This window comes from Acipenser ruthenus, unplaced genomic scaffold (genome assembly GCF_902713425.1).
Source record: "Acipenser ruthenus unplaced genomic scaffold, fAciRut3.2 maternal haplotype, whole genome shotgun sequence".
NCBI classification, from domain to species: domain Eukaryota; kingdom Metazoa; phylum Chordata; class Actinopteri; order Acipenseriformes; family Acipenseridae; genus Acipenser; species Acipenser ruthenus.
The window spans coordinates 103,720-127,500 of NW_026708155.1; the positions used below are offsets into that span (position 1 = coordinate 103,720).

The following is a 23,781-nucleotide window of genomic DNA, read 5'->3' on the forward strand; positions in this document are numbered from 1 at the left end:
TCCTGGTTACAAGCCCTTTTCTTTAACCACTGGACCACACAGCCTCATATATATATAAATATATATAAAAAATCCAGGCTTGATTTAAACACAGAAGAAAATGCACAACAAATCAATAAGAATTACCATTACAGTGACAGCAGAATTGTTTGCTGGAATTTCAATGTATTTGTATTTATTTTTCGCTTCGTGCCCCAGGCAGGGCCATGCAGCACTAATACAGAGAGAGACCCGAGTCGAGCAGACTCAGAAACAAACAATACAAGAACACTTATATATTTCTTAGCAGACACCCTTATCCAGGGCAACTTACAATTGTTACAAGATATCGCATTATTTTTACATACAATTCCCCATTTATACAGTTGGGTTTTTACTGGAGCAATCCAGGTAAAGTACTTTGCTCAAGGGTACAGCAGCAGTGTCCCCCCACCTGGGATTGAACCCACGACCCTCCGGTCAAGAGTCCAGAGCCCTGACCACTATTTCACACTGCTATCCTATTTTTATTTACATATATATACCCTGAAGATAAAGGCATTATTGGAGCGGGACCCTTGTGTAGGATGATAATCTGGTAACAAGCTCAGCTGTGTCTCTCAGTGAAACCAGGAATGGTTCAAACTGCTGTGGATTGCGAGTCTACTTTCCAAACATTTCATAATTTACAATAGGGATTGATATAAGACTCCTATTGCATAGCAGTTTTGCCCACTCCAGGTTAGACTAGGAGCTTGATTAGCCACAGTGTGTACAGGTAACAAGCTCAGGTGTGTGTTTTTTTGTTTTTTTTTTAAATTAACTCTCAGTACGCAATCAGAGAGACAGGGAGAGAACGACATTTCTGACGTCACTGTAACAGAGTCCTCCGAGAGCAGACGCGCACACCAAACCTGAAGTGCAATTACACCTGACGACCACCCGGGGGCGCTGCTGGAACGGGTTAAACTGGAAAGGCGCTGTAGAGAGGTCTTGCTCAAGGCTTGCATAGGTTTTGAAGCAGTGACGGTGCTATGGAGCCGGGTGCAGATGCGGTCCGTCTCAGGTTACTGTGAGGCGTAGTCCTTCATTTCCGAGGGTGTCACAAGGCTAGCAGTGTAATTCTACACCCGACCTGAATAAGGTCGTGTTTCACGTTTAAATGGGCGAGCGCTGTCTGTTACAAAGTCCAGGTTTCAGATCAATCGGTTCACCGCTTTCCAAGGAGAAGATTTTAAAAGGCTTTCCCCAAAAAATGCGTCAATGGTTTTTGCATCTGAACTGTAAGCTACACGGGATGAAACCTGCCGAGTTTCATGCTGTTTGGTTATTTGGTTGGTTGATTGGAGCCGTTTAAAGTTTTGGGAGGAAAAAGGACAATAATAAAATAAAATAAAAATAAAAAAAAATAAAAAAAAATTAAAAACATCTTTACAATAACAACCGGCTTCCCAAGCCAGCCTGGAACCCTAATAATAATAATAATAATAATAATAATAATAATAATAATACCAGTTTGAGCCGGCCGGATTGCACCATTATAAATGATTGTATATTCTTGCATTATTAAACCAGTATTAAGTTATAAAAGCCAGACTACATGAATTGAAAAAAAAATCGTCCGCATTTACCGTGGGGTTAAGACTATTGAGAAACTGGCCCCATAGCGGCTCTAACACGGTCTGCTTTGTGAAGTCAACTATAGAGCTCCAGATCCAACGTGGCGGACAGAGCGACACAGTTTCATTACCTTCTGTATACGGGGAGGGGGTGGGCGGTTTACAAGCGCCGCCCATTACTGCTTTCTGACACCTAATTGGATTAGAATTCCCGGCAAAGCGTTCCAAATCTCTTGCTTACTGGCCACGTTCGTTGTCGATTACGCCCCTCTGCTATGACCACACCCCTATCGTTTAAAAAAAAAAAATGCGGCGTCTCGCCTTTTTATTGGTCCGCTCTGGTGTCATTCGATATTCCTGGCCCTTCTATTGGCCGGGGCGCTCCCTGCGGGTGCCTTACCGCCGTATAAAAGCGTGTCCACAGGATTCGAAACCTTTTTTGTTCCAAACCTGAGCCGGGTAGGACGAGGTTGATTCAGCACGCTTTAGCACCGAGACCAAGCGAGTCAAATCCGACACGATGGCTTTACCTAGGGTCTTCTTCGACATGGCAATTGACGGCCAGGTCATCGGCAGAGTTATTATGGAGGTAATCGCAGTTGTAAATATAACATTTTTTTGAAAACGCAAGTCTAAAAACGAGAATGTAATGATAATATTGCATTGCTAAGGTGTATTGGCTTTGCTTTATTTAACAAATTGCCGGTATGCCTCCTGCTGCATCGGCCCATCCATAATAATTAAAATACTCAAATCTGTACAATAGGTGTAAAAAAAAATAATGCAACGATAAATGGTTTTTTTTTTTTTTTTTTTAAAAGCAACGTTTTTTATATTCCAAACGGGTTTCAAAGTGATAGTTAAACACGCTGCCGATTGCATTGCTTACTGTTAGACGCGTTTTGTTTTGTCCAGTTATTTATAGCGACACACGGGCGTGCATCGGTCAGATTCAAGTAGAAGCTGCTTGGTGCAGAGCTGCGTGTTTTTTTTTTTAAGCTGTACAGTATTTGAAAGAAACGCTTGTGCAAAAGTATCGGTTTTGCGTGGAGTTGTTAGGCCACGTTTTGGGGCACGGTTTTTGAAAAAAAAAAACTACTAATGACAGGTTATGTGTATCGGTAAAGAATTGCATGCAATTAAATGAGTGATTTGGGTATATAAGTAGTGTAAAGTTGTTGTGGGAAAAACACGCGTGTGAATTTTTCACGAGAAAGTCCGTGATTTTCCTCGGTCTGTTTTACTGCCGCCATTTCATTGTCATCTTGCGAGTCGGAGAATCGAGAGGCCATTTTGGGGTAGATGTAGAGATCTCATGGATTTTAATAATTTATATATTTGATTGCGTGCGAGAGAGGGACTGCGCCGCAGCGAACTATTGCAGAACTAACCGCGTGCTATAAATAAACGAAGCCGTTGTGTAAAGCGAGGGACGGGGGAGATAAAATGTATCTTAGTTTTATGATTATTTTTTTTGTATAATGATCGGAAGTCGGGTGTTTTGTCCTTTTTCTCCGGCTGACTGTAGAAATATGCCGCATTTATGATGCATCGCGTTAATGCCTTCGTTTAAAAAATAAGAATTTCGCAATATTTTGTTGAAACAAGTTAACGCACCATCGATGCGAGGGTGCGACGTGGATGTCGCTTTTCCAGCGGAAGTATCGGCATTTTTATCCCCCATATTTCTTGCTCCTGTCTGGATGCAAGGCTGGGCCACGCTTTGCTTAATTATAGCTTTTATTCAGTCGCTAATTCATGCAATTTGCAAGGAGACACATCTCGTGTGTAAACCGCACACTTTTCTGTATTTAATTCCTATATAAACCAGCGTTCTGTTTAAGCGTGTGCGCGCTGCGCGTCCCCGGCAGGGCGCGCCTCTTTGTTTAGCTGATCTACACGTGGGCGAGGAAGGGAGGCAAGCTTTATATTATATTGTACATTAATCCTTGTATATAAATCTAGACCCAATCGAAGCGCCGGGGTAGGATGCGTAATTTTATTCCACTGAACGTGATATTAAAACTGATGCATTTCAACTGCAGGCAATGCTTTGTAACTACATAGATGTATATAATTGTCTAATGCTGCACGATCGGTTCGGGTGGTACCCGTTTTATAAAACCGCTGCAAACAACCCGTCCGCATTGCTGCTGCAGTCGGTACTGCGGACCACGCTGCGTGCAGCGGCAGCCGGCGTGCGTCAAGAAACGTATGACGTATTGGTTTAGGAGGGGGTTCTTGCCTGTGTAAAACGCTTACCTTTTTTAAAATCTTAAAATACTCCATGCGTACCCAAATAAGGTGTCCTTGCAAATGCACGCCGCGCCAATTAAAAGGTGTGGCTTGGCACGACTCGGCAGTCTTCTGGTTTTTAAAGAGAATTAAAAATCAAATAAATACAGCAAACTGGTCTCCTGTCCGAGGAGAATCCGATTCCAACAGGATAAACGCCGAGTGTTCAGTTTTATCAATTACTACATTAATCCCCCCCCCCCCCCCCCCCCCCCAATTCGTTTGTCGGTGTCCGTGCTGAATAAATTGCAGTGTGTGTATAATTTAACGAGCTGTCTTTTACCAATGATCGCAGTCTAATTGCATCAATGCTAGGGAAAAAAAGCTATTTTTAAAATCGTGTTATATTTTAAAAATAAAAGCGAGATCGGTGCACGGGGATATGCAGATAGTTTTAACCGTTTTATAAAGAGTCATTAATTTTTAAAATGCAGGTGTTGTGCAATCTCGCAAAGGTGAGGGGCGGGGCACAGAACGTGGGTGTCGGTAGCCCCTCCCATTTGGAACGCCGCCGGGCGGATCACATTCGGAGCGGCAGTTCCGGCAGAAGAGAAATTTTCTGCCTTAAATCGCAGGGTGTGTGTGTTTTTAAAAGCAATACATAATCGCCACACCCTGGTTTTGAAAGTACTGTGGGGGATGTTGGCTGTGTGTGTGTGGGGGAAAAATACCAGCATCAGGCGCGGGTGGGGTTATCACACACTTTATTGAGGCAGGGTTGTTCTGCGGTTTGCAATGAACGTGATCATAACAATTTAAGAATTTTTAAATATTGTTTGTTCGCAGACGCCCTTATCCAGTGCGACTTGCAGAACAACAGCTGGATGGTGGCCGTTTTAAGTCAACGGGTGAAAGGAGGCGCTGATGGTCAGCAAGTAGGGGTTCAAATAAAAGGCGTTTTGCTGCGGTCCAGATTGACCTGCCGTTGTGTTTTAAGATTTGAGAAACCGGTGTCGTGGCGGCTCTAGTGTGATCTGCTTTGTGCAGTAAACTGTGGAGCCCTAGAGCCAAAATGGCGGACACAGCGTCACAGTTTCACGTTTTCAAAATCTAAATACTGCATATTCACCCTGTGAGGTGGAGTACAGTGCAGGATATATATACACACAGCTAATACTTAACTCTGTAGGCACCCTATTGTTTTTAGAGCTGATTTTTAGATGGATTGCATAGCAGGGGGCCCCGTGTGTGCGCCTTTTAGAAGTGGAAATGTATCCATGAGTAAAAAACACGTTGTCGGACTCTTTACCCAGTGAATTAACAACAAAACTAAGGATGATAAATAGCAGTTCAAGTTAAACGTGGTTTTGTTTATTCCCTAAATAAATAGTATGAAGCTGGCAATGCATTATTTCTCATGTTTTTTCATTCCATGCCGTTTCAGTTTAACGGTAAACCGCGACGAGTTCATGAAGGAACCAGTTTTATTTTTGTAGCTTGAACGAGGAAACGAAAACTGGAATTGTAACTTTTAAAAACGCTTCAATTAAAACACCCGAATGATGTTGTGAAGGGCGTGGCGGGGTCCGTTTTTGGTTGTAGTTTTATTACATTCCACACAAGTCACAGCACAGTATCTGATTGTCTGTATAAATCCCGGCACCGTGTTTTCAGGGTGCTGGTGACGTGAGGCGTTTCAGAAAGACTTGCTTGTCTGGTTACTGTCTCGCCCTAAAGCAGCACAGCGCAGGTTTTTTTTTTTTTTGTTTTTTTTTTTGAACCAGCTGGCTTTCCGTAGCGCTCACATAATCTGGTTTGTTTACTTTTTGCCTTCCTAAAACTTTTTTATAGAGGCTCAAGAGCGGCTGTGTTGAGCCTGCGTTTGTTTGAGAAATATTTCTCGTGTTACGCGGAGCGCTCTTTCATAATGTTATTTATTTAGTAAATGTTGCGTAAATTCTTGAGACGGTAAGTGGCAGGTATTTGACATTTTGTATTGAATATGAACATCTGATTTTTTTTGTATCCGAATACAGGCCAAAATATTCGTTCAGATATGTCCCAGCACCGATATATAGATAAATAGATAGATATTCTCTCTCTGTCTCTCTCTGTCTTAATTCTAGATGATGCAGATCTTTAGTCCATAGCTGTGTATTGGCTCACCTGGGTCCCCTCCTCCTCCTCCTCCTCCCCTCCTCTCTTCCCTCTCTCCTGCAGCTGTCTCTCCTCATGAGGAGGCGCGGCAGGGGACCTGTCGGGTGCAGGAGTCGCTGATCTCATGGTTATTTTTCCCCTCGCAGTGAAATTAGACGTGTTTTCACAGCATTTCACCCTCTAAAAATAGACTCTTCAAGATCTCTCATGATTTCAAAACATTATGCACTGTCACTGTAGATATAACTTGCTGTGATCCTAACTGGCTGCATCCTAGTTCATATTGTATTCCAGTAGTGTTATTATTATTTGCACTGACTGTAAACTACACTGTTTAAATATGAAGCTTGCATTGTAACCCTGTACTGCCCTGGAACACCTGTGAGAGTCGCCTGGAATAAAGACGTCTGACAAATAATTCATGAGAAGCAACACCTAACTTGCTGTCTTTTTTTTTTTTCTGTTTTGTTTTTCAGCTCCGGTCTGATGTTGTACCGAAGACTGCTGGTAAGATCTGTTCGATATGTTTGCATGATAATTATATATCGCAATTATTTATTTCTTAGACGCCCTTATCCAGGGCGACTTGCAATTGTTAAAAGATATCACATTATTTTTACATACAATTCCCCATTTATACAGTTGGGTTTTTACTGGAGCAATCTAGGTAAAGTACCTTGCTCAAGGGTACAGCAGCAGTGTCCCCAACCTGGGATTGAACCCACGACCCTCCGGTCAAGAGTCCAGAGCCCTGACCACTACTCCATGCTTGCTGTAAAGTTTAGTTTAATTTATGATTCACGTTTGTTTGTTATATATGTATGTGTGTCTGGTGAAGTCTCATGTGTGTGTTTTTTTATTTTATTTATTTATTTATTTTTTTTATAGAAAATTTCCGTGCTCTGTGCACTGGGGAGAAGGGTTTTGGCTACAAGGGCTCCTGCTTCCACAGAGTGATCCCTGACTTCATGTGCCAGGTACTGAGGAGACGGAACACAACAGCCACTGCTTTGATTTTACTGCGTTTGCGTGCATCTACGTCCATCTGTATTGAATTCATACGCTTGAGCAGGGGTGGGGGGGAGGAGGGGGTCCAAACGGTATTTCAGTAACAAAACGTTGCTGGCTCTGTGTCTGCAGCTTTGTTCTGCTCCATGCCACTAACCACTACTCCACACTGCTGCCCAGTATCAAACCCAAGCAAGGAAAATTATATATTTTTTATATATTTATATATATATTAAAACCTATTTAAATGGAGAAACCTGCTGTGAAACTGGTTCTTCCTCTCCCCACCAGGGCGGCGACTTCACCAACCACAACGGGACCGGCGGCAAGTCCATCTACGGGAACAAGTTCCAGGATGAGAACTTCAGCCTGAAGCACACTGGCCCCGGGATCCTGTCCATGGCCAACGCAGGACCTAACACCAACGGCTCCCAGTTCTTCGTCTGCACCGCCAAGACCGCCTGGTGAGCCCCCCCGCCCCCCCCCCCGCACTGTGCCCTGAACCATGCCTGGGATTACTGCCTGTGTACACGGGGAGAAACAAGCTGCTAGGGAAACCTGGACTGGGCGACACTGCTGTGCAATAGGAGTCTGATTCCCATCCCTTTATTATTTATTATTATTATTATAATAATCCATTTATTATCGCAGGGCTGGGAATAAGCCTTCCATTGCACAGCAGTGTGATCCATTCCTGGTTTCACTGTGAGTTTAATAATCAGACACACCTGAGCTTGTTAGCTAGACACACTGGGGCTGATCAAGCTGCTAGTAAAACCTGGACTGGCTGACACTGCTGTGCAATAGGAGTCTGATTTCCATCTCTCTCTCTCTCTCTGTCTCTCTCTCTCTGTCTGTCTGTGTGTGTGTCTCTCCCTCTCAGGCTGGATGGGAAGCATGTGGTGTTCGGTCAGGTTGTGGAGGGGATGGATATCATCAAGAAGGTTGAAGGCTACGGCTCTTCCAGTGGCAAGACCTCTCGCAAGGTCACCGTGGCGGACTGCGGCCAGCTCTGAGACCCCTGACCCAACCTCCCCCTCCCCTCCCCCACTGTGCGGGACCACCCACAATTCCAGCACGCAGCACAGCCACGTCGTTCACTGCGGGTTTCTTTTAAGATATCCCCCCCCCCCCTCCAGTCTTCATGTTTTTGTTTTTTTTTTCTATTCAGTTAGGTGATGTTGCTGCGTTCTACCAGGAGTCGTCATTATTATTTTGTTTTTTATTTTTTTTTCCATGAATACTCGACGGGCTTCTTTGGGTCGGACTCCAGATTGTGTATAAAAGAAACAAACAACTTACATGGAAAAGAATTAAAGATCAGATGACAAACCGAACAGTGCGTGTGTCTTCTTTCTAACCCTGCTCAAACTCCTGGCTCCTGATCACTTCAATATTAATACTAGACTTCACTGAGGGGAGCTCTGAACCTCAGGACTGGGTGCAGCAGCAGCAGGGCTAGTGTGAGTTTGTAACCCTGCTCAAACTCCCGTCTTCTGATCATTTCAATATTAAAAACAAGTTTCCAATCGAGAGGACGCTCCATTCAGCCCATCTTGCTCGTTTAGTTGTTAGTAGCTTATTGATCCCAGAATCTCATCAAGCAGCTTCTAGAAGGATCCCAGGGTGTCAACTTCAACAACATTACTGGGGAGTTGGTTCCAGACCCTCACAATTCTCTGTGTAAAAAAAAAAAGTGCCTCCTATTTTCTGTTCTGAATGCCCCTTTATCTAATCTCCATTTGTGACCCCTGGCCCTTGTTTCTTTTTTTCAGGTCGAAAAAGTCCCCTGGGTCGACATTGTCTATACCTTTTAGGAGTGTGACTGCTTGAATTGGTTCACTGCGTAGTCTTGTTTGTTCCAGACTGAATAGATTCATTTATTTTAGCCTGTCTGCATATGACATGCCTAATAGATTTCATGGAGGGGAGTTCTGAACCCCAGGACTGGGTGCAGCAGCAGCAGGGCTAGTGTGAGTTTGTAACCCTGCTCAAACTCCTGGCTCCTGATCATTTCAATATTAACAGACATCACTGAACCCCAGTCTTTCCATTAGTTTAATACACCAATGCGGAGCAGTGCTTCACCCCCCCCCCCCTCCTCCAGGTCTGGGGAATATGTGGAGAAGTACAGGGAGTGATGTCATAGCTCCACGGGGCGTGGCTTTCCTTCCTCGCTGGGTGATGGAAACTTTTCATCTCCCTGCAAAGTTTCAAAGTGAAGCGGGAGGGGGTATTAACGGCTAGTGTCATACCTTGATCAGCCTGATCCTGGGGTTATCAAAAATAACATCAGGCTCGTTTAGGGTTAGGGCTGATCAGGGTCTGTGAAACCAGCCTTGGTCCTTTCATTTTTTTTTTAACTATAATTTCTACACGTACTTTGTGTTACTCCATCAGTATATATATATATATGTGTGTGTGTGTGTGTATATATATATATATATATATATGTGTGGGTGTGTGTATATATATATATATATATATATATATATATGAAGGAAGCCACCCAAATAAATATGAAAAAGTATGAAAAAAGGAGATGTAAGGTAACCAGTACAATATAAAACAAAAAAAAACATTAAATTTACAAAATATGAAGTGAAAAAATGCACTTTGCAAAACAAAAAAAGAACACATTTATAACTATCCCCTGCGTGTGGAGGTTATATATAGATATATTTTGTAACTGAGTGTTACTGTTTTGTCGCTTGAGTTTACAAATTGTAAGAAAAAAAATTGTCGGTAATCTCAACCATTTCCGTACTTTTCAATCATAAATTTATATAATACATGAGGCACTGCCAGCCAGCTTATAATCAATCTAATTAGCCAAGCCTGTTCGTCCGTCCGTCCATCTACCCGTCTGTCTGTCTGTCCGTCCATCCACCCACCCGTCTGTCCGTCCGTCCATCCTCCTGTCCGTCTGTCTGTCCGTCCACCCGTCCGTCCGTCCACCCATCCACCCGTCCGTCTGTCTGTCTGTCTGTCCGTCTGTCTGTCCGTCCGTCCACCCGTCCGTCTGTCTGTCCGTCCACCCGTCTGTCTGTCCGTCCGTCCGTCCGTCCACCCGTCCATCTGTCTGTCTGTCCGTCCGTCCGTCCACCCACCCGTCCGTCCGTCTGTCTGTCTGTCTGTCCGTCCGTCTGTCCGTCCGTCCGTCTGTCTGTATGTCCGTCTGTCTATCCGTCTGTCCGTCCGTCCACCCGTCTGTCCGTCCGTCCACCCACCCGTCCGTCCGTCTGTCTGTCTGTCTGTCTGTCTGTCTGTCTGTCTGTCTGTCCGTCCACCCGTCCGTCCGTCCGGACAGACGAGTGGATGGATGGACGGACGGAAAACAAGTAAACCAGTCTAATTAAGTGAATTATGAGTTCAATGACGGGTCTAGTTAAGTAATTGAGAGCTCGGTTGGCGTGATGTCCTGTCCCGGGTAGTCAATGCTTTGGCGCCCTCCAGTGAACACATTGTGAAATTGCGGAGAATAAAAACCTGCACATTCATTTGTTTAATTACACTTTTTAATCGTTTATAATAAGTTACACACCGGAAGAAAAGTCAGCATCAAAAATAAAAATAATACGTATCATTGCTTTAAATAAATAACAAGAACTTGAAAATAACAACAACAACAATAAGAATTATTACAGATTTAGGAACTTGCCGAGCCCCAGAGTTTTCTGATATTTCATTCATTTTTCCCCACATATAAATTAACAAAAAAAAAAAAAAAATTGCCATGAAAAATATATTTATGATGTGTCCAAAGCTACTTTTCGTTTCTGCTGTTTTCAGTAATGCATGCGTGCGAGGGTGAGGCTGAGAGAGCTGCAGCTGCTGTGTTTAGTGTTCGGGCTCCGTCCTGGTGCTTCTCATCACTTCCAGTGATTGTGTGCGTCTCTAGAGCTCCGCGGTCTCTCCCTGTCCGCTCAGGCCCGCGCCGCGTGAGTCAGGAGGCTGCTGTACTTGGCGTTGCTCTTGCTGTCAATCAGGAGGAGAGGGTTCTTCCTGTGGTGATCGATGATGTCACAGAGACTGGAGAAAAGCTGGGGAGGAGAGAGGAGGAGGGGACAGGTGGAGCAGAGAGAGAGAAGGGGGATAGAGGCAAGAGGAGAGGGTAGAGGGAATTAAACATTTTATTAAAAAAAATATCCATCTTAAAACAATATCATCATTTTATATTTCTCGCAACTTTAATACTGAACATAGTGAACTGGTGTACCCCCTCCCCCTCACCTCCCCTGATTTCTTGCCATCCTCCCCCCTCACCTCCTCTGATTTCTTGCCCCCCTCCTCCTCCTCTGATTTCTTGCCCCCCTCCTCCTCCTCTGATTTCTTGCCCCCCTCCTCCTCCTCTGATTTCTTGCCCCTCCTCCTCCCCACCTCACCTCCTCTGATTTCTTGCCCCCCCTCCTCCTCCCCCCCTCACCTCCTCTGATTTCTTGCCATCCTCCCCCCTCACCTCCTCTGATTTCTTGCCCCCCTCACCTCCTCTGATTTCTTGCCCCCCTCACCTCCTCTGGTTTCTTGTCCCCCCTCACCTCCTCTGATTTCTTGTCCCCCTCACCTCCTCTGATTTCTTGCCATCCTCCCCCCTCACCTCCTCTGATTTCTTGCCATCCTCCCCCCTCCTCCTCCTCTGATTTCTTGCCCCCCTCCTCCTCCTCTGATTTCTTGCCCCCCTCCTCCTCCTCTGATTTCTTGCCCCCCTCCTCCTCCTCTGATTTCTTGCCCCTCCTCCTCCCCACCTCACCTCCTCTGATTTCTTGCCCCCCCTCCTCCTCCCCCCCTCACCTCCTCTGATTTCTTGCCATCCTCCCCCCTCACCTCCTCTGATTTCTTGCCCCCCTCACCTCCTCTGATTTCTTGCCCCCCTCACCTCCTCTGATTTCTTGCCCCCCTCACCTCCTCTGATTTCTTGTCCCCCCTCACCTCCTCTGATTTCTTGCCCCCCTCACCTCCTCTGGTTTCTTGTCCCCCCTCACCTCCTCTGATTTCTTGTCCCCCTCACCTCCTCTGATTTCTTGCCATCCTCCCCCCTCACCTCCTCTGATTTCTTGCCATCCTCCCCCCTCACCTCCTCTGGTTTCTTGTCCCCCTCACCTCCTCTGATTTCTTGCCATCCTCCCACCTCACCTCCTCTGATTTCTTGCCCCTCCTCCTCCCCACCTCACCTCCTCTGATTTCTTGCCCCCCCTCCTCCCCCCTCACCTCCTCTGGTTTCTTGCCCCCCTCACCTCCTCTGATTTCTTGTCCCCCCTCACCTCCTCTGATTTCTTGCCCCCCTCACCTCCTCTGATTTCTTGCCCCCCTCACCTCCTCTGGTTTCTTGTCCCCCTCACCTCCTCTGATTTCTTGCCATCCTCCCCCCTCACCTCCTCTGATTTCTTGCCCCCCTCACCTCCTCTGGTTTCTTGTCCCCCCTCACCTCCTCTGATTTCTTGTCCCCCTCACCTCCTCTGATTTCTTGCCATCCTCCCCCCTCACCTCCTCTGATTTCTTGCCCCCCCTCCTCCCACCTCACCTCCTCTGATTTCTTGCCATCCTCCCCCCTCACCTCCTCTGATTTCTTGCCATCCTCCCACCTCACCTCCTCTGGTTTCTTGTCCCCCTCACCTCCTCTGATTTCTTGCCATCCTCCCACCTCACCTCCTCTGGTTTCTTGCCCCCCTCCTCCTCCTCTGATTTCTTGCCCCTCCTCCTCCCCACCTCACCTCCTCTGATTTCTTGTCCCCCCTCACCTCCTCTGATTTCTTGCCCCCCTCACCTCCTCTGATTTCTTGTCCCCCTCACCTCCTCTGATTTCTTGCCATCCTCCCCCCTCACCTCCTCTGATTTCTTGCCCCCCCTCCTCCCACCTCACCTCCTCTGATTTCTTGCCATCCTCCCCCCTCACCTCCTCTGATTTCTTGCCATCCTCCCCCCTCACCTCCTCTGGTTTCTTGTCCCCCCTCACCTCCTCTGGTTTCTTGTCCCCCCTCACCTCCTCTGATTTCTTGCCCCCCTCACCTCCTCTGGTTTCTTGTCCCCCCTCACCTCCTCTGGTTTCTTGTCCCCCTCACCTCCTCTGATTTCTTGCCATCCTCCCCCCTCACCTCCTCTGATTTCTTGCCCCCCTCACCTCCTCTGGTTTCTTGTCCCCCCTCACCTCCTCTGATTTCTTGCCCCCCTCACCTCCTCTGGTTTCTTGTCCCCCCTCACCTCCTCTGGTTTCTTGTCCCCCTCACCTCCTCTGATTTCTTGCCATCCTCCCCCCTCACCTCCTCTGATTTCTTGTCCCCCCTCACCTCCTCTGGTTTCTTGCCCCCCTCACCTCCTCTGGTTTCTTGTCCCCCCTCACCTCCTCTGATTTCTTGCCCCCCTCACCTCCTCTGGTTTCTTGTCCCCCCTCACCTCCTCTGGTTTCTTGTCCCCCTCACCTCCTCTGATTTCTTGCCATCCTCCCCCCTCACCTCCTCTGGTTTCTTGCCCCCCTCACCTCCTCTGATTTCTTGCCCCTCCTCCTCCCCACCTCACCTCCTCTGATTTCTTGCCCCCCCTCCTCCCACCTCACCTCCCCTGATTTCTTGCCATCCTCCCCCCTCACCTCCTCTGATTTCTTGCCCCCCTCACCTCCTCTGATTTCTTGCCCCCCTCCTCCTCCTCTGATTTCTTGCCCCTCCTCCTCCTCCTCCCCACCTCACCTCCTCTGATTTCTTGCCATCCTCCCACCTCACCTCCTCTGATTTCTTGCCCCCCTCCTCCTCCTCCCCACCTCACCTCCTCTGATTTCTTGCCCCCCCTCCTCCCACCTCACCTCCTCTGATTTCTTGCCATCCTCCCCCCTCACCTCCTCTGATTTCTTGCCCCCCTCCTCCTCTTGCCCCCCTCACCCCCTCTGATTTCTTGCCCCCCCCCTCACCTCCTCTGATTTCTTGTCCCCCTCACCTCCTCTGATTTCTTGCCCCCCTCCTCCTCCCCACCTCACCTCCTCTGATTTCTTGCCATCCTCCCCCCTCACCTCCTCTGATTTCTTGCCCCCCTCCTCCTCTTGCCCCCCTCACCCCCTCTGATTTCTTGCCCCCCCCCTCACCTCCTCTGATTTCTTGTCCCCCTCACCTCCTCTGATTTCTTGCCCCCCTCCTCCTCCCCACCTCACCTCCTCTGATTTCTTGCCCCCCCCTCACCTCCTCTGATTTCTTGCCCTCCTTCCCCAGTGCGTACTGCCGGCTGGTCTCCAGGTAACGCACGGGGATGTTGTAGACTTTGTGTTTGTACAGAACCACCAGAGTGTAGGGCTGCTTCGAACCCTGAGCCGAGCTGAGACGCACCAGGAACGAGCCGTCCTGAAACAGAGACGTGCTGAGAGGGACACCGAGAGAGACACGGTGTGTGCGTGTGTGTGTGTGTGTACGCTGAGCTGCCTCTCTGTGTGTGTGTGTGTGTGTGTAGGGTGAGTACGCTGAGCAGCCTCTGTGTGTGTGTGTGTGTGTGTGTGTGTGTGTGTGTGTGTGTGTGTGTGTGTGTGTGTACGCTGAGCTGCCTCTGTGTGTGTGTGTGTGTACGCTGAGCTGCCTCTCTGTGTGTGTGTGTGTGTGTACGGTGAGCTGCCTCTCTGTGTGTGTGTGTGTGTGTGTGTGTGTACGCTGAGCAGCCTCTGTGTGTGTCAGTGCGTGTGTGTGTGTGTGTGTGTGTGTGTGTGTGTGTGTGTGTACGTTGAGCTGCCTTCTCTGCTCATTACCTTGTTTATCTTGTAGAGCAGAGACTCGGCCATCTTGCGATCACAGGAACCAGCAAACCAGTCACAGCCCTGAGAGATAGAGAGAGAGAAAGAGAGGAGGGAGGAGAGAGAGAGAGAGAGAGAGAGAGAGAGAGAGAGAGAGAGAGAGAGAGAGAGAGAGAGAGATTGAGAGACGGGGAGACAGAGAGGAGGGAGAGAGAGAGAGAAGGTGGAGAGGGAGAGAGGGGGTTGTGAAAGGTAAGGGGAGTGTGAGACTGTAATGAAATGAAGCCCCCGCCCCCCCCAACACCAAGTGTCAGCTGACAGGAAGGAAGTGTAAACAAACAGACACACCCACCTCGGGACCACTGGACAGAGATGACCTCACTGACGTCGGATTGGCTGCTGAGAATAAGAGGGCGGAGACAGTTAAACACAAACTCAGAGTGACCCCAGAGTCCCGCTCTTGTGTCAAAGCTCAGATATGAGAATAAGACTCCCGTTGCACAGCGGTTTGATCCAGTCCTGGTTTCACTAGGAGTTTAATAATGAGACACACCTCAGCTTGTGACCTAGACAAACATTTTAAACTACAGCTTTCTTCAGTGTCTTCAATTGAATTCTAAAATACTGTCATAGTGAAAGCAGAGAGGGGTCTGGTAAAGCATAGGGAAGCATTGTAAAGCACAGAGAGGTCTGGTAAAGCATAGGGAGGCATTGTAAAGCACAGAGAGGTCTGTTAAAGCATAGGGAAGCATTGTAAAGCACAGAGAGGTCTGGTAAAGCATAGGGAAGCATTGTAAAGCACAGAGAGGGATGGTAAAGCATAGGGAAGCATTGTAAAGCACAGAGAGGTGTGGTAAAGCATAGGGAAGTATTGTAAAGCACAGAGAGGTCTGGTAAAGCATAGGGAAGCATTGTAAAGCACAGAGAGGTCTGGTAAAGCATAGGGAAGCATTGTAAAGCACAGAGAGGTCTGGTAAAGCATAGGGAAGCATTGTAAAGCACAGAGAGGTATGGTAAAGCATAGGGAAGCATTGTAAAGCACAGAGAGGTCTGGTAAAGCATATTAATAAACATGCACAAGGGCAGCTATTTTGGATTATTCTTGAAGTATTATTCTTTTATTATACATAAATAAATAAATAAAACGAGAAACGTCGTGACACTGTACCGTTAAGCTGGGATTCCAGTTTCTACAGAGAGAGAGAGAGAGAGAGGGAGACAGAGACAGAGAGAGAGAGGAGAGAGAGAGAGAGAGAGAGAGAGAGAGAATACAGAGAGAGAGAGAGAGAGAGAGAGAGAGAGAGAGAGAGACTGATATTAATAACACCGCTCAGATTAACACTAATGGACTTAATTAATTAATTAATTAATTAATTAATTAATTAATTAATTAATTAATTAATTAATTGACAGCAGCTACTTACTGATTTCGACCGAGGCAATGGAGGCTTTGGTCTGTTAGATTAAAACAAAAAAAAAAGTTATTTATTTATTTATTTATTTTACAGACTTTTGAGCTACATGAAAAAAAGAGCGAGAGAGAGAGGATAGGATTTGCAGCAGCTATAAAACACACTGGTTCTTCATTCAAGGACCGCTCTGTGATCTACAGCATGCTGTTCTGTGGTCTTGTGTTACAATACAAACGATACCGACCTCTGTTACAATACGCTGCATCATGTAAAGAAAGCATCGCGATTCATCCATACACAGTGAATCAGTACAGCCCTAGCTGTGACTACAGTTCCCAGCATGCCTCCTGACCTGCGGCAGTGGTGAGGGACGCTGGGAGCTGTAGTTTAACAACAATGTGCTGTTCCGTAGTAGTGTGTTACAATACAAACAATACAGACTTGCAATACGATATGTCATGTAGAGAAAACATCACAATTCATTGATACACAGTGAATCAGTACAGCCCTAGCTGTGACTACAGTTCCCAGCATGCCTCCTGACCTGCGGCAGTGGCGAGGGATGCTGGGAGCTGTAGTTTAACAACAATGTGCTGTTCCGTAGTAGTGTGTTACAATACAAACAATACAGACTTGCAATACGATATGTCATGTAGAGAAAACATCACAATTCATTGATACACAGTGAATCAGTACAGCCCTAGCTGTGACTACAGTTCCCAGCATGCCTCCTGACCTGCGGTAGTGGCGAGGGATGCTGGGAGCTGTAGTTCTTTAACTACAATGCGCTGGGCTGTGGTCGTGTATTTCAATACAAACGATACAGACCTGTGTTACAACACGATACATCATGTAAAGAAAGTAACACGATTCACCAACACACAGTGAGTCAGTACAGCCCTACACACATACGCACGCACACACGCACACACACTGAAATCAGGGGTCGCTGGTACTCACAGGGGGTTCCTATAGCTGCAGGGTCCCGGCGAGGGGGGGGACACCCCCAGTTTGGCTGCGTTCCGTGGGCTGGGGGGGCAGGCTGGAAACAGACACACAGACAGAATGTGAATTGAATTGGATCTGCCTGGTTAGCCTCTCCTTCAAATTTGGGTCCAGTTTATAAATGGATCGCAAAAACAGATCTGCGATGCACATTGCCGGTCGGCTTAAAAAAACGCTGGAGCGTTTGTCACCGTACGGTATGATGATGTCATCGTACGGTATGATGATGTCATCGTATGGTATGATGACGTCATCGCTATCACTGAAGGATTATAAGATTGCATTTAGGCTTATTTAAAACATTTACACAAAAACATATTTATAAAAATAAAATAAATGAGTAAATAATAAATACATAATACCCTCACTGGATTATGAAACTGTTACTCAAATTAAAAGTAATTATTAATTAAAAGCAAGATGTCTTTATCCCAGGCGACTCACACAGGTGTTACAGGGCAGTACAGGGTTACAATGCAAGCTTCATATTTAAACACAGTGTAGTTTACAGTCAGTGCAAATAATAATAATACTACTAGAATACAATATGAACTAGGATGCAGCCAGTTAGGATCACAGCAAGTTATATCTACAGTGACATGTTAGCAGTGCAATAGTGCAAGGATAGCGCATCAGCTGAGGATCCAGTAACGCGGTGCTGAGGTAAGGAGAGTCCAGTGCAGAGCAGGAGGGTCGGAGCAGGGTACAGCAGGAGGGGCGGAGCAGGGTATAGCAGGAGGGGCGGAGCAGGGTACAGCAGGAGGGGCGGAGCAGGGTACAGCAGGAGGGACGGAACACAGCAAGTTATATCTCGAGTGACATGCGAGTCACAACGTCTCTTGAAGGGTGCCCGACTCACCGGTGTTGGGTTCCAGATACAGCTCCTCATCACCATCCCCCTGCAGAGAACACAGAGAGAGCAGTCAGCACAGACTGGGGCCCGGACACAAAATTGGAAACACCTGCCATACCTAACACACACTTCTCACAGTCATTATTTTTTTTTTGTGGTCCAGCGGTTAAAGAAAAGGGGCTGGATACCAGGAGGTTCAAATCCCGGCTCAGCCGCTGACTCACTGCCTGTGACCCTGAGCAAGTCACTGAACCTCCTTGTGCTCCGTCCTTCGGATGAGACGTCATACAAACGAGCTCCTATTGGAAGTGACTCTGCAGCAGCAGCAGCAGCAGCAGTTGTTGATGAAGCAGAGTTCACCCCCCTAGTCTCTCTAAGTCGCTTTGGATAAAAGCGCCTTGCTAAATGACTCATGAATAATAATAATAATAATAATAATAATAATAATAATAATAATAATAATAATAACAATAATGTGAAGCCTGCTGGCTGCAGTGAGGCCTACCTGCCCTTCGTTGGGATCCAGGTAGACGTCTGAAAGACAAGCACAGAGCAGGGCGGTTAGAGGAGGGCCACCAGCGCGGCGACACATTCAACAGAGCAGAGATATAATGCATGGAATACAGAACAGCTTTTGAAAAAAATATGTGTTGAAAATATATTTATTGTCATTTGGAATCGCCAATGTTTTTGTTTTTTTTCTCCCCAATTTGGAAAGCCCAATTATTATTATTATTTACTTATTTATTTTTATTTCAACCCGGCTCACCACTGCCACCCCCCGCGCTGACTCGGGAGGGGTGAAGATGAACCCACGCTGTGCTCCGAAGCGTGTGCGTCAGCCGCCCGCTTCTTTACACTCTGCAGACTCACCGTGCAGCCGCCTCAGAGCTACAGCGTCGGAGGACAACGCAGCTCTGGGCAGCTTGCAGGCAAGCCCGCAGGCGCCCGGCCAGACTACAGGGGGCGCTGTATAATACACAATACTCCTCTCTCACTCTCGCTCTGTTTCTCTCTCTCTATTCAAAGATGCTTTATTAGCAGGACTACAGTAGACGTATTGCCAAAGAAATTACAAAATAAATAATAATTTGTTTGTCTGCGTGCGTGTGTTTGCGTGCGTGCGTGAGAGTGCGTGTGTGTTTGTGTGTGTCCCTGTGTGTATGTGCGGGCGCGAGCGTGTGTGTGTGTGCGTGTATCCACGCTGCTCTGCGGTACCTTCCTCGGGCTGGGCTGCGGGGGCTGGTCTGCGGGGGGGCAGGCGGCCGGGGGCGGGGTCTCTCTTTGGGGGCGGGGCTTTCATAGCGTTCCCGGGCTTCGCTTCCCGATTGATCTGCGGAGCTGAAACAGGAGTGAGAGGAGAGAGTGAGAGAGAGGAGAGAGTGAGAGAGGAGAGAGTGAGAGAGGAGAGTGAGAGAGAGGAGAGAGTGAGAGAGAGGAGAGAGTGCCAGAATGAGAGTGACAGTGTGAGAGAGTGAGACAGTGTGAGAGTGAGTGTGTAAGAGTGAGAGAGTGTGTGTAAGAGTGCGAGAGTGAATGTGAGTGAGAGTGTGAGTGACAGTGTGAGAGAGTGAGAGAGTGAATGTGAGAGTGAGAGTGAGTGTGAGAGTGTGAGAGTGACAGTGAGAGAACGCTCATTCTTTGGTATTCATTTCAGTTTGCCGATGTGATCGCTGCCTCCGCACAGTGTATTGAAATGCATTAAAGCTCAGGGTTACGTTTCTTGGCGCCGGGGTTGAAGTACTGCTCTTCAATCTCCGGCACCCACCTCGAGTTCTGCAAGACGAGGAGAAACAAGCAGGAGTGAGACTGAGCCCTGACCCTGAACACACACACTGAACCTGCACACACACACACAGAGACACACTGAGCCCTGCACAGAGACACAGAGACGCACAGAGACACAGAGATGCACTGAGAGACACACAGAGACAGACAGACACACAAGAGACACACTGAGTGCAGCAGAGACAGACAGACAGACAGACAGACAGACAGCCCTGGCAGTGTGCTCACCTTGACAGGTCTGGGGGCAGGGATCTGTGGGGGGGGGTTACCAGGGTTCGAAGATGTCCTCTCTTGAGATAGAGAGAGAGAGAGAGTCAGACTGGAAATCATGACTGTTTTCTACAAAATCAACTCAATTAAATTCAGTTACACAGACACATGACTGTGAGGCTCAGTGTGTCTGTAACACTTATTAGATCCATAGCAAACCCAACAACCTGCAGTCAGCTACCCTTCACACATAATAACAATAATAATAATAATAATAATAATAATAATAATAATAATAATAATAATAATAATAATAATGACAACAGGGCTGGCAATCAGACTCCTATTGCACAGCAGTGTCACCCAGTCCAGGTTTTACTAGCAGCTTGATCAGCCCCAGTGTGTCTAGCTAACAAGCTCAGGTGTGTCTGATTATTAAACTCCTGGATCACACTGCTGTGCAACGGGAGTCTCATTCCCATCCCTGCTCTGTGATGCGTGGCCCCGCCCCTTGCCCCCCCCCTCGTACCCAGGTACACATCCTCCTCCTCTTGTTGCCGGGGGGGCGGTAGTTTCATGCGCTCGCAGGGGGGCGCTTCGTAAGTGTCCTCGCCGTCATCGTCCTGAAACAGGAAGGGGAGGGGAGAGTGATGTAATAGTATTTTTTTTAACATCATGTAATCAAAGAAACTACAAAATGATATCGCAAAAAAAGTTTATCAGAAGCCATAGTAGCTACAGTAGTGTTTCCTGTTAGATTTCTGAAGTCACTGTATTGTATTTGATCTTGTTCTTAATTGTATTAATACTTGTACTGTGACTCTTGAAATTATTATTATTTGTTTATTTAGCAGACGCCTTTATCCAAGGCGACTTACAGAGACTAGGGTGTGTGAACTATGCATCAGCTGCAGAGTCACTTACAACTACGTCTCACCCGAAAGACGGAGCACAAGGAGGTTAAGTGACTTGCTCAGGGTCACACAATGAGTCAGTGGCTGAGGTGGGATTTGAACCCGGGACCTCCTGGTTACAAGCCCTTTTCTTTAACCACTAGACCACACAGCCTCCTATTGCGGTCCAGTGGTTAAAGACTCCTATTGAAACGTATTTGTTTACGACTGTAAGTCGCCCTGAATAGCGGCATCTGCTAAGAAATAAATAATAATAATAATAATAATAATAATAATAATAATAATAATAATAATAATAATAATAATAGATTTCGAAATGTCACATTTTTTTTTCAATTGCGATCAGTTTTTCTGTTATAAGTAGCTGGAAAACTACAAAGCGGTGTGCAAATTATCTGGGCATGCGCAGTGCAGGGTGAAACTAGTCTAGGCATGCGCAGTGCAGGGTGAAACTAGTCTAGGCATGCGCAGTGCAGGGTGAAACTAGTCTAGGCATGCGCAGTGCAGGGTGAAACTAGTCTAGGCATGCGCAGTGCAGGGTGAAACTAGTCTGGGCATGCGCAGTACTCAAAGTAGGACCATTTGATAGGTAGCACAGACTGACGTGACAGCGGTGTCTGTCTGTTTAGGAATTCAAACCTGGGTATGACATTATATTTTTTTTTAAAAACGATACTCACAAACTCGTCCGCGGGCCATCCCTTATCGCTGCCGGTGTCTGCAACGGAAAAATAAAAATACAATTTAAAGTCAAGTTGTAATTTGTTCAAGCAGTAACACGCGTGATATTGAAGGAGAGGAGAACTCGAGCGGGCTCACGTCCACTCCTCCAGGTTCGGGCCGGCCCCCTGCCCTCCCTGTTTAAACAGACCTCTGAACTCGGACCCTCATTACACGCCGATCGTGGGGGGTCTTGTGTGACAACGTGTTTGTGCGTCATCGGTCGAGAGCTCTCGAGGCGCAGCGATGCTTTCTGCAAAACCAGACTCCGTTTTGATTTTCCTGCACTGCTGAATAGAGTGGCAACGATCTGCAGCACCGCGAGGGTAGATCGAAACACAAGGGCGACCTTCCGACCAGAAGGCCGGTGGGGACGACTTGAGTGGATTCCAAATGACTGGATTAAAAATCCACGCATGTCTAAGGAGTCGTATACGCGTCTTTGTCGTTTTACTGAGACATTTCCTGGAGCACCAAAAGACACACAAATGAGACGTCGCGTTATCGGTGGAAAAACGAGTTGCGGTCGCAGGATGGCGTTTGGGGATAGGAAGTCTCCCATATTGTTTTATTTAAGCTGCAAAACCATATATATATAATTTATTTTATTTTTTTTCTTACAACAAAATATTATACAACTGTACTTTGATTAAATAAAATAAAAAGTATGTTATATCTATGCACTATTTACCATTGTTATGAATTTACTATTTACATCAATATTACAAAATCATCTTGGCTCATCAGGCACCTGTATATATATATATATATATATTTAGCCATATTTATAATTTGCGCAGAAATCCACGGAGCACCCCACCTGCGGTTGTGTTAGTGCGGTTGTAATACACACACACACACACAGTTAGCGCTCATTAACTAACGGAACTGAATTAATAACCGAACTCTCTACTTGTTCTGAACTGGATTTAGTGCGGTTGTCGCTGCCCTTTGTAACCGAACTGTGTGTGCATACAAACCGGATTTAGATGAACTCAAGGTGAACTCACAACCGCATTTAGCCTGAGTGTGTACGTCACTCAAAGAGGGCAAGAGAATGACACGCGTGACCTCATCACTCACCTACTCTTCTGGGCGGGGCTGGCGGGACACCGAGCCTATGAGAGAGAAGAGGCGGGGTTAACCCAGGTTGAAATTCTATGACATCACAATGCGCTCACAGCAGTCAGGGGAGGAGCAAGGAGGAAGGGAGGGCTGAAACGGTATTTAAATAAATATATATATTTTTTAAACAGATAAAAGCAGATTAGGGATAAAAGAGAATCGACATTTGGAAAACAGGAAAGGCATCGCAAAAGATAAGCAAGAGAAACGACAGCGTGAAACTTTTTTTTGTGTTTGTTTTATTGCTAAAATAATATCAAGCAGTTTGAATGGGACCATCCCAAATCTAAATATTATTAATATAATATAATATACAGCCGTGTGCAGATGTATCAGAACACCTCAAGATGTGTCATCGATATCCTTCATATACCCGCCTGCATGCAAACCTCTGGGTGTGAGAATTTCAATCTCCGCTCAGTAATCAGTGATATAGAAACACACTCGTGTGTGAAAATGTCAGACCGCTTTGTGCTTTAATCTGGCGTCTTAAACAACTTCTAAAAAGTCTCCTGCGTTTTATCGCGTGTGGCTCTGTGTTCCTTTTCTCGTGACTATTTTAAATGAATCGCACGTGTGGTCTGTTAAAATCATCCATTAAATGAGACAATCGCTCACTTGCCTGTTTTGGAGTTTCATCTCCAGCGGTTTGATTTCAGACGCACAGCAAATCAGAACTACAGAAGCGATGGGGTGTCCTAATACACGGACACGTGTATTCATTATTATTATTATTATTATTATTATTATTATTATTATTATTATTATTATTATTTATTTATTTATTTCTTAGCAGACGCCCTTATCCAGGACAACTTACAGTCGTAAACAAAAATACATTTCAAGAATCACAGTGCAAGTAATAATACAATTAAGAGTAAGATAAAAAAAAATACATTGTGTATTCATTATGATGTATTTATTCGATACTTACGGTTTCTTAAATCTGCCTAGAAAACTCTGTGAAAGACAAAAAGAAAAGGTTGAAAAATGTAAGAAGGATCGCCCTGTTACCCTGGGAGCCGTGTCCGACGCCGGTCCCGGAGCGCCGTTT

The 23,781-nt window shown here is 46.3% G+C and overlaps 2 protein-coding genes across 2 annotated transcripts in view; one reads left to right on the top strand and one right to left on the bottom strand.

Annotated features, from left to right (window-relative positions):
- Positions 1–2,025: 2,025 nt before the first annotated feature.
- On the top strand, positions 2,026–8,335 carry LOC117397916 (peptidyl-prolyl cis-trans isomerase-like). Its single transcript, XM_059020098.1, has 5 exons — positions 2,026–2,187; positions 6,467–6,497; positions 6,879–6,967; positions 7,290–7,462; positions 7,882–8,335. The coding sequence occupies exons 1-5, from the start codon at positions 2,119–2,121 to the stop codon at positions 8,012–8,014; spliced, it is 495 nt and encodes a 164-aa protein (XP_058876081.1). The 5' UTR covers positions 2,026–2,118; the 3' UTR covers positions 8,015–8,335.
- Positions 8,336–10,498: 2,163 nt separating this feature from the next.
- The window catches only part of si:dkeyp-117b11.1 (B-cell linker protein), a 15,021-nt gene continuing 1,738 nt past the window's right edge, over positions 10,499–23,781 (bottom strand). The window contains exons 2-17 of the mRNA XM_059020104.1: positions 23,662–23,687; positions 22,686–22,720; positions 21,563–21,600; positions 20,498–20,591; positions 19,987–20,048; positions 19,689–19,746; positions 19,189–19,311; positions 18,476–18,504; positions 17,977–18,016; positions 17,073–17,154; positions 16,125–16,155; positions 15,869–15,890; positions 15,053–15,099; positions 14,716–14,784; positions 14,162–14,320; positions 10,499–11,041 (exon numbers count right to left, since the gene is read on the bottom strand). Coding sequence (XP_058876087.1) covers positions 10,925–11,041; positions 14,162–14,320; positions 14,716–14,784; positions 15,053–15,099; positions 15,869–15,890; positions 16,125–16,155; positions 17,073–17,154; positions 17,977–18,016; positions 18,476–18,504; positions 19,189–19,311; positions 19,689–19,746; positions 19,987–20,048; positions 20,498–20,591; positions 21,563–21,600; positions 22,686–22,720; positions 23,662–23,687 — 1,032 coding nt within the window. The 3' untranslated portion in view covers positions 10,499–10,924. The remainder of the gene's footprint in view (positions 11,042–14,161; positions 14,321–14,715; positions 14,785–15,052; positions 15,100–15,868; positions 15,891–16,124; positions 16,156–17,072; positions 17,155–17,976; positions 18,017–18,475; positions 18,505–19,188; positions 19,312–19,688; positions 19,747–19,986; positions 20,049–20,497; positions 20,592–21,562; positions 21,601–22,685; positions 22,721–23,661; positions 23,688–23,781) is intronic.

Excerpts from the sequence above, each read along its gene's own strand:
- LOC117397916 (XM_059020098.1), top strand. The coding sequence starts at position 2,119 with ATGGCTTTACCTAGGGTCTTCTTCGACATGGCAATTGACGGCCAGGTC. Across the intron at positions 6,498-6,878 it reads TGTTGTACCGAAGACTGCTG|AAAATTTCCGTGCTCTGTGC; the intron begins GTAAGATCTGTT and ends TTTTTTTTATAG. Across the intron at positions 6,968-7,289 it reads TCCCTGACTTCATGTGCCAG|GGCGGCGACTTCACCAACCA; the intron begins GTACTGAGGAGA and ends TCTCCCCACCAG.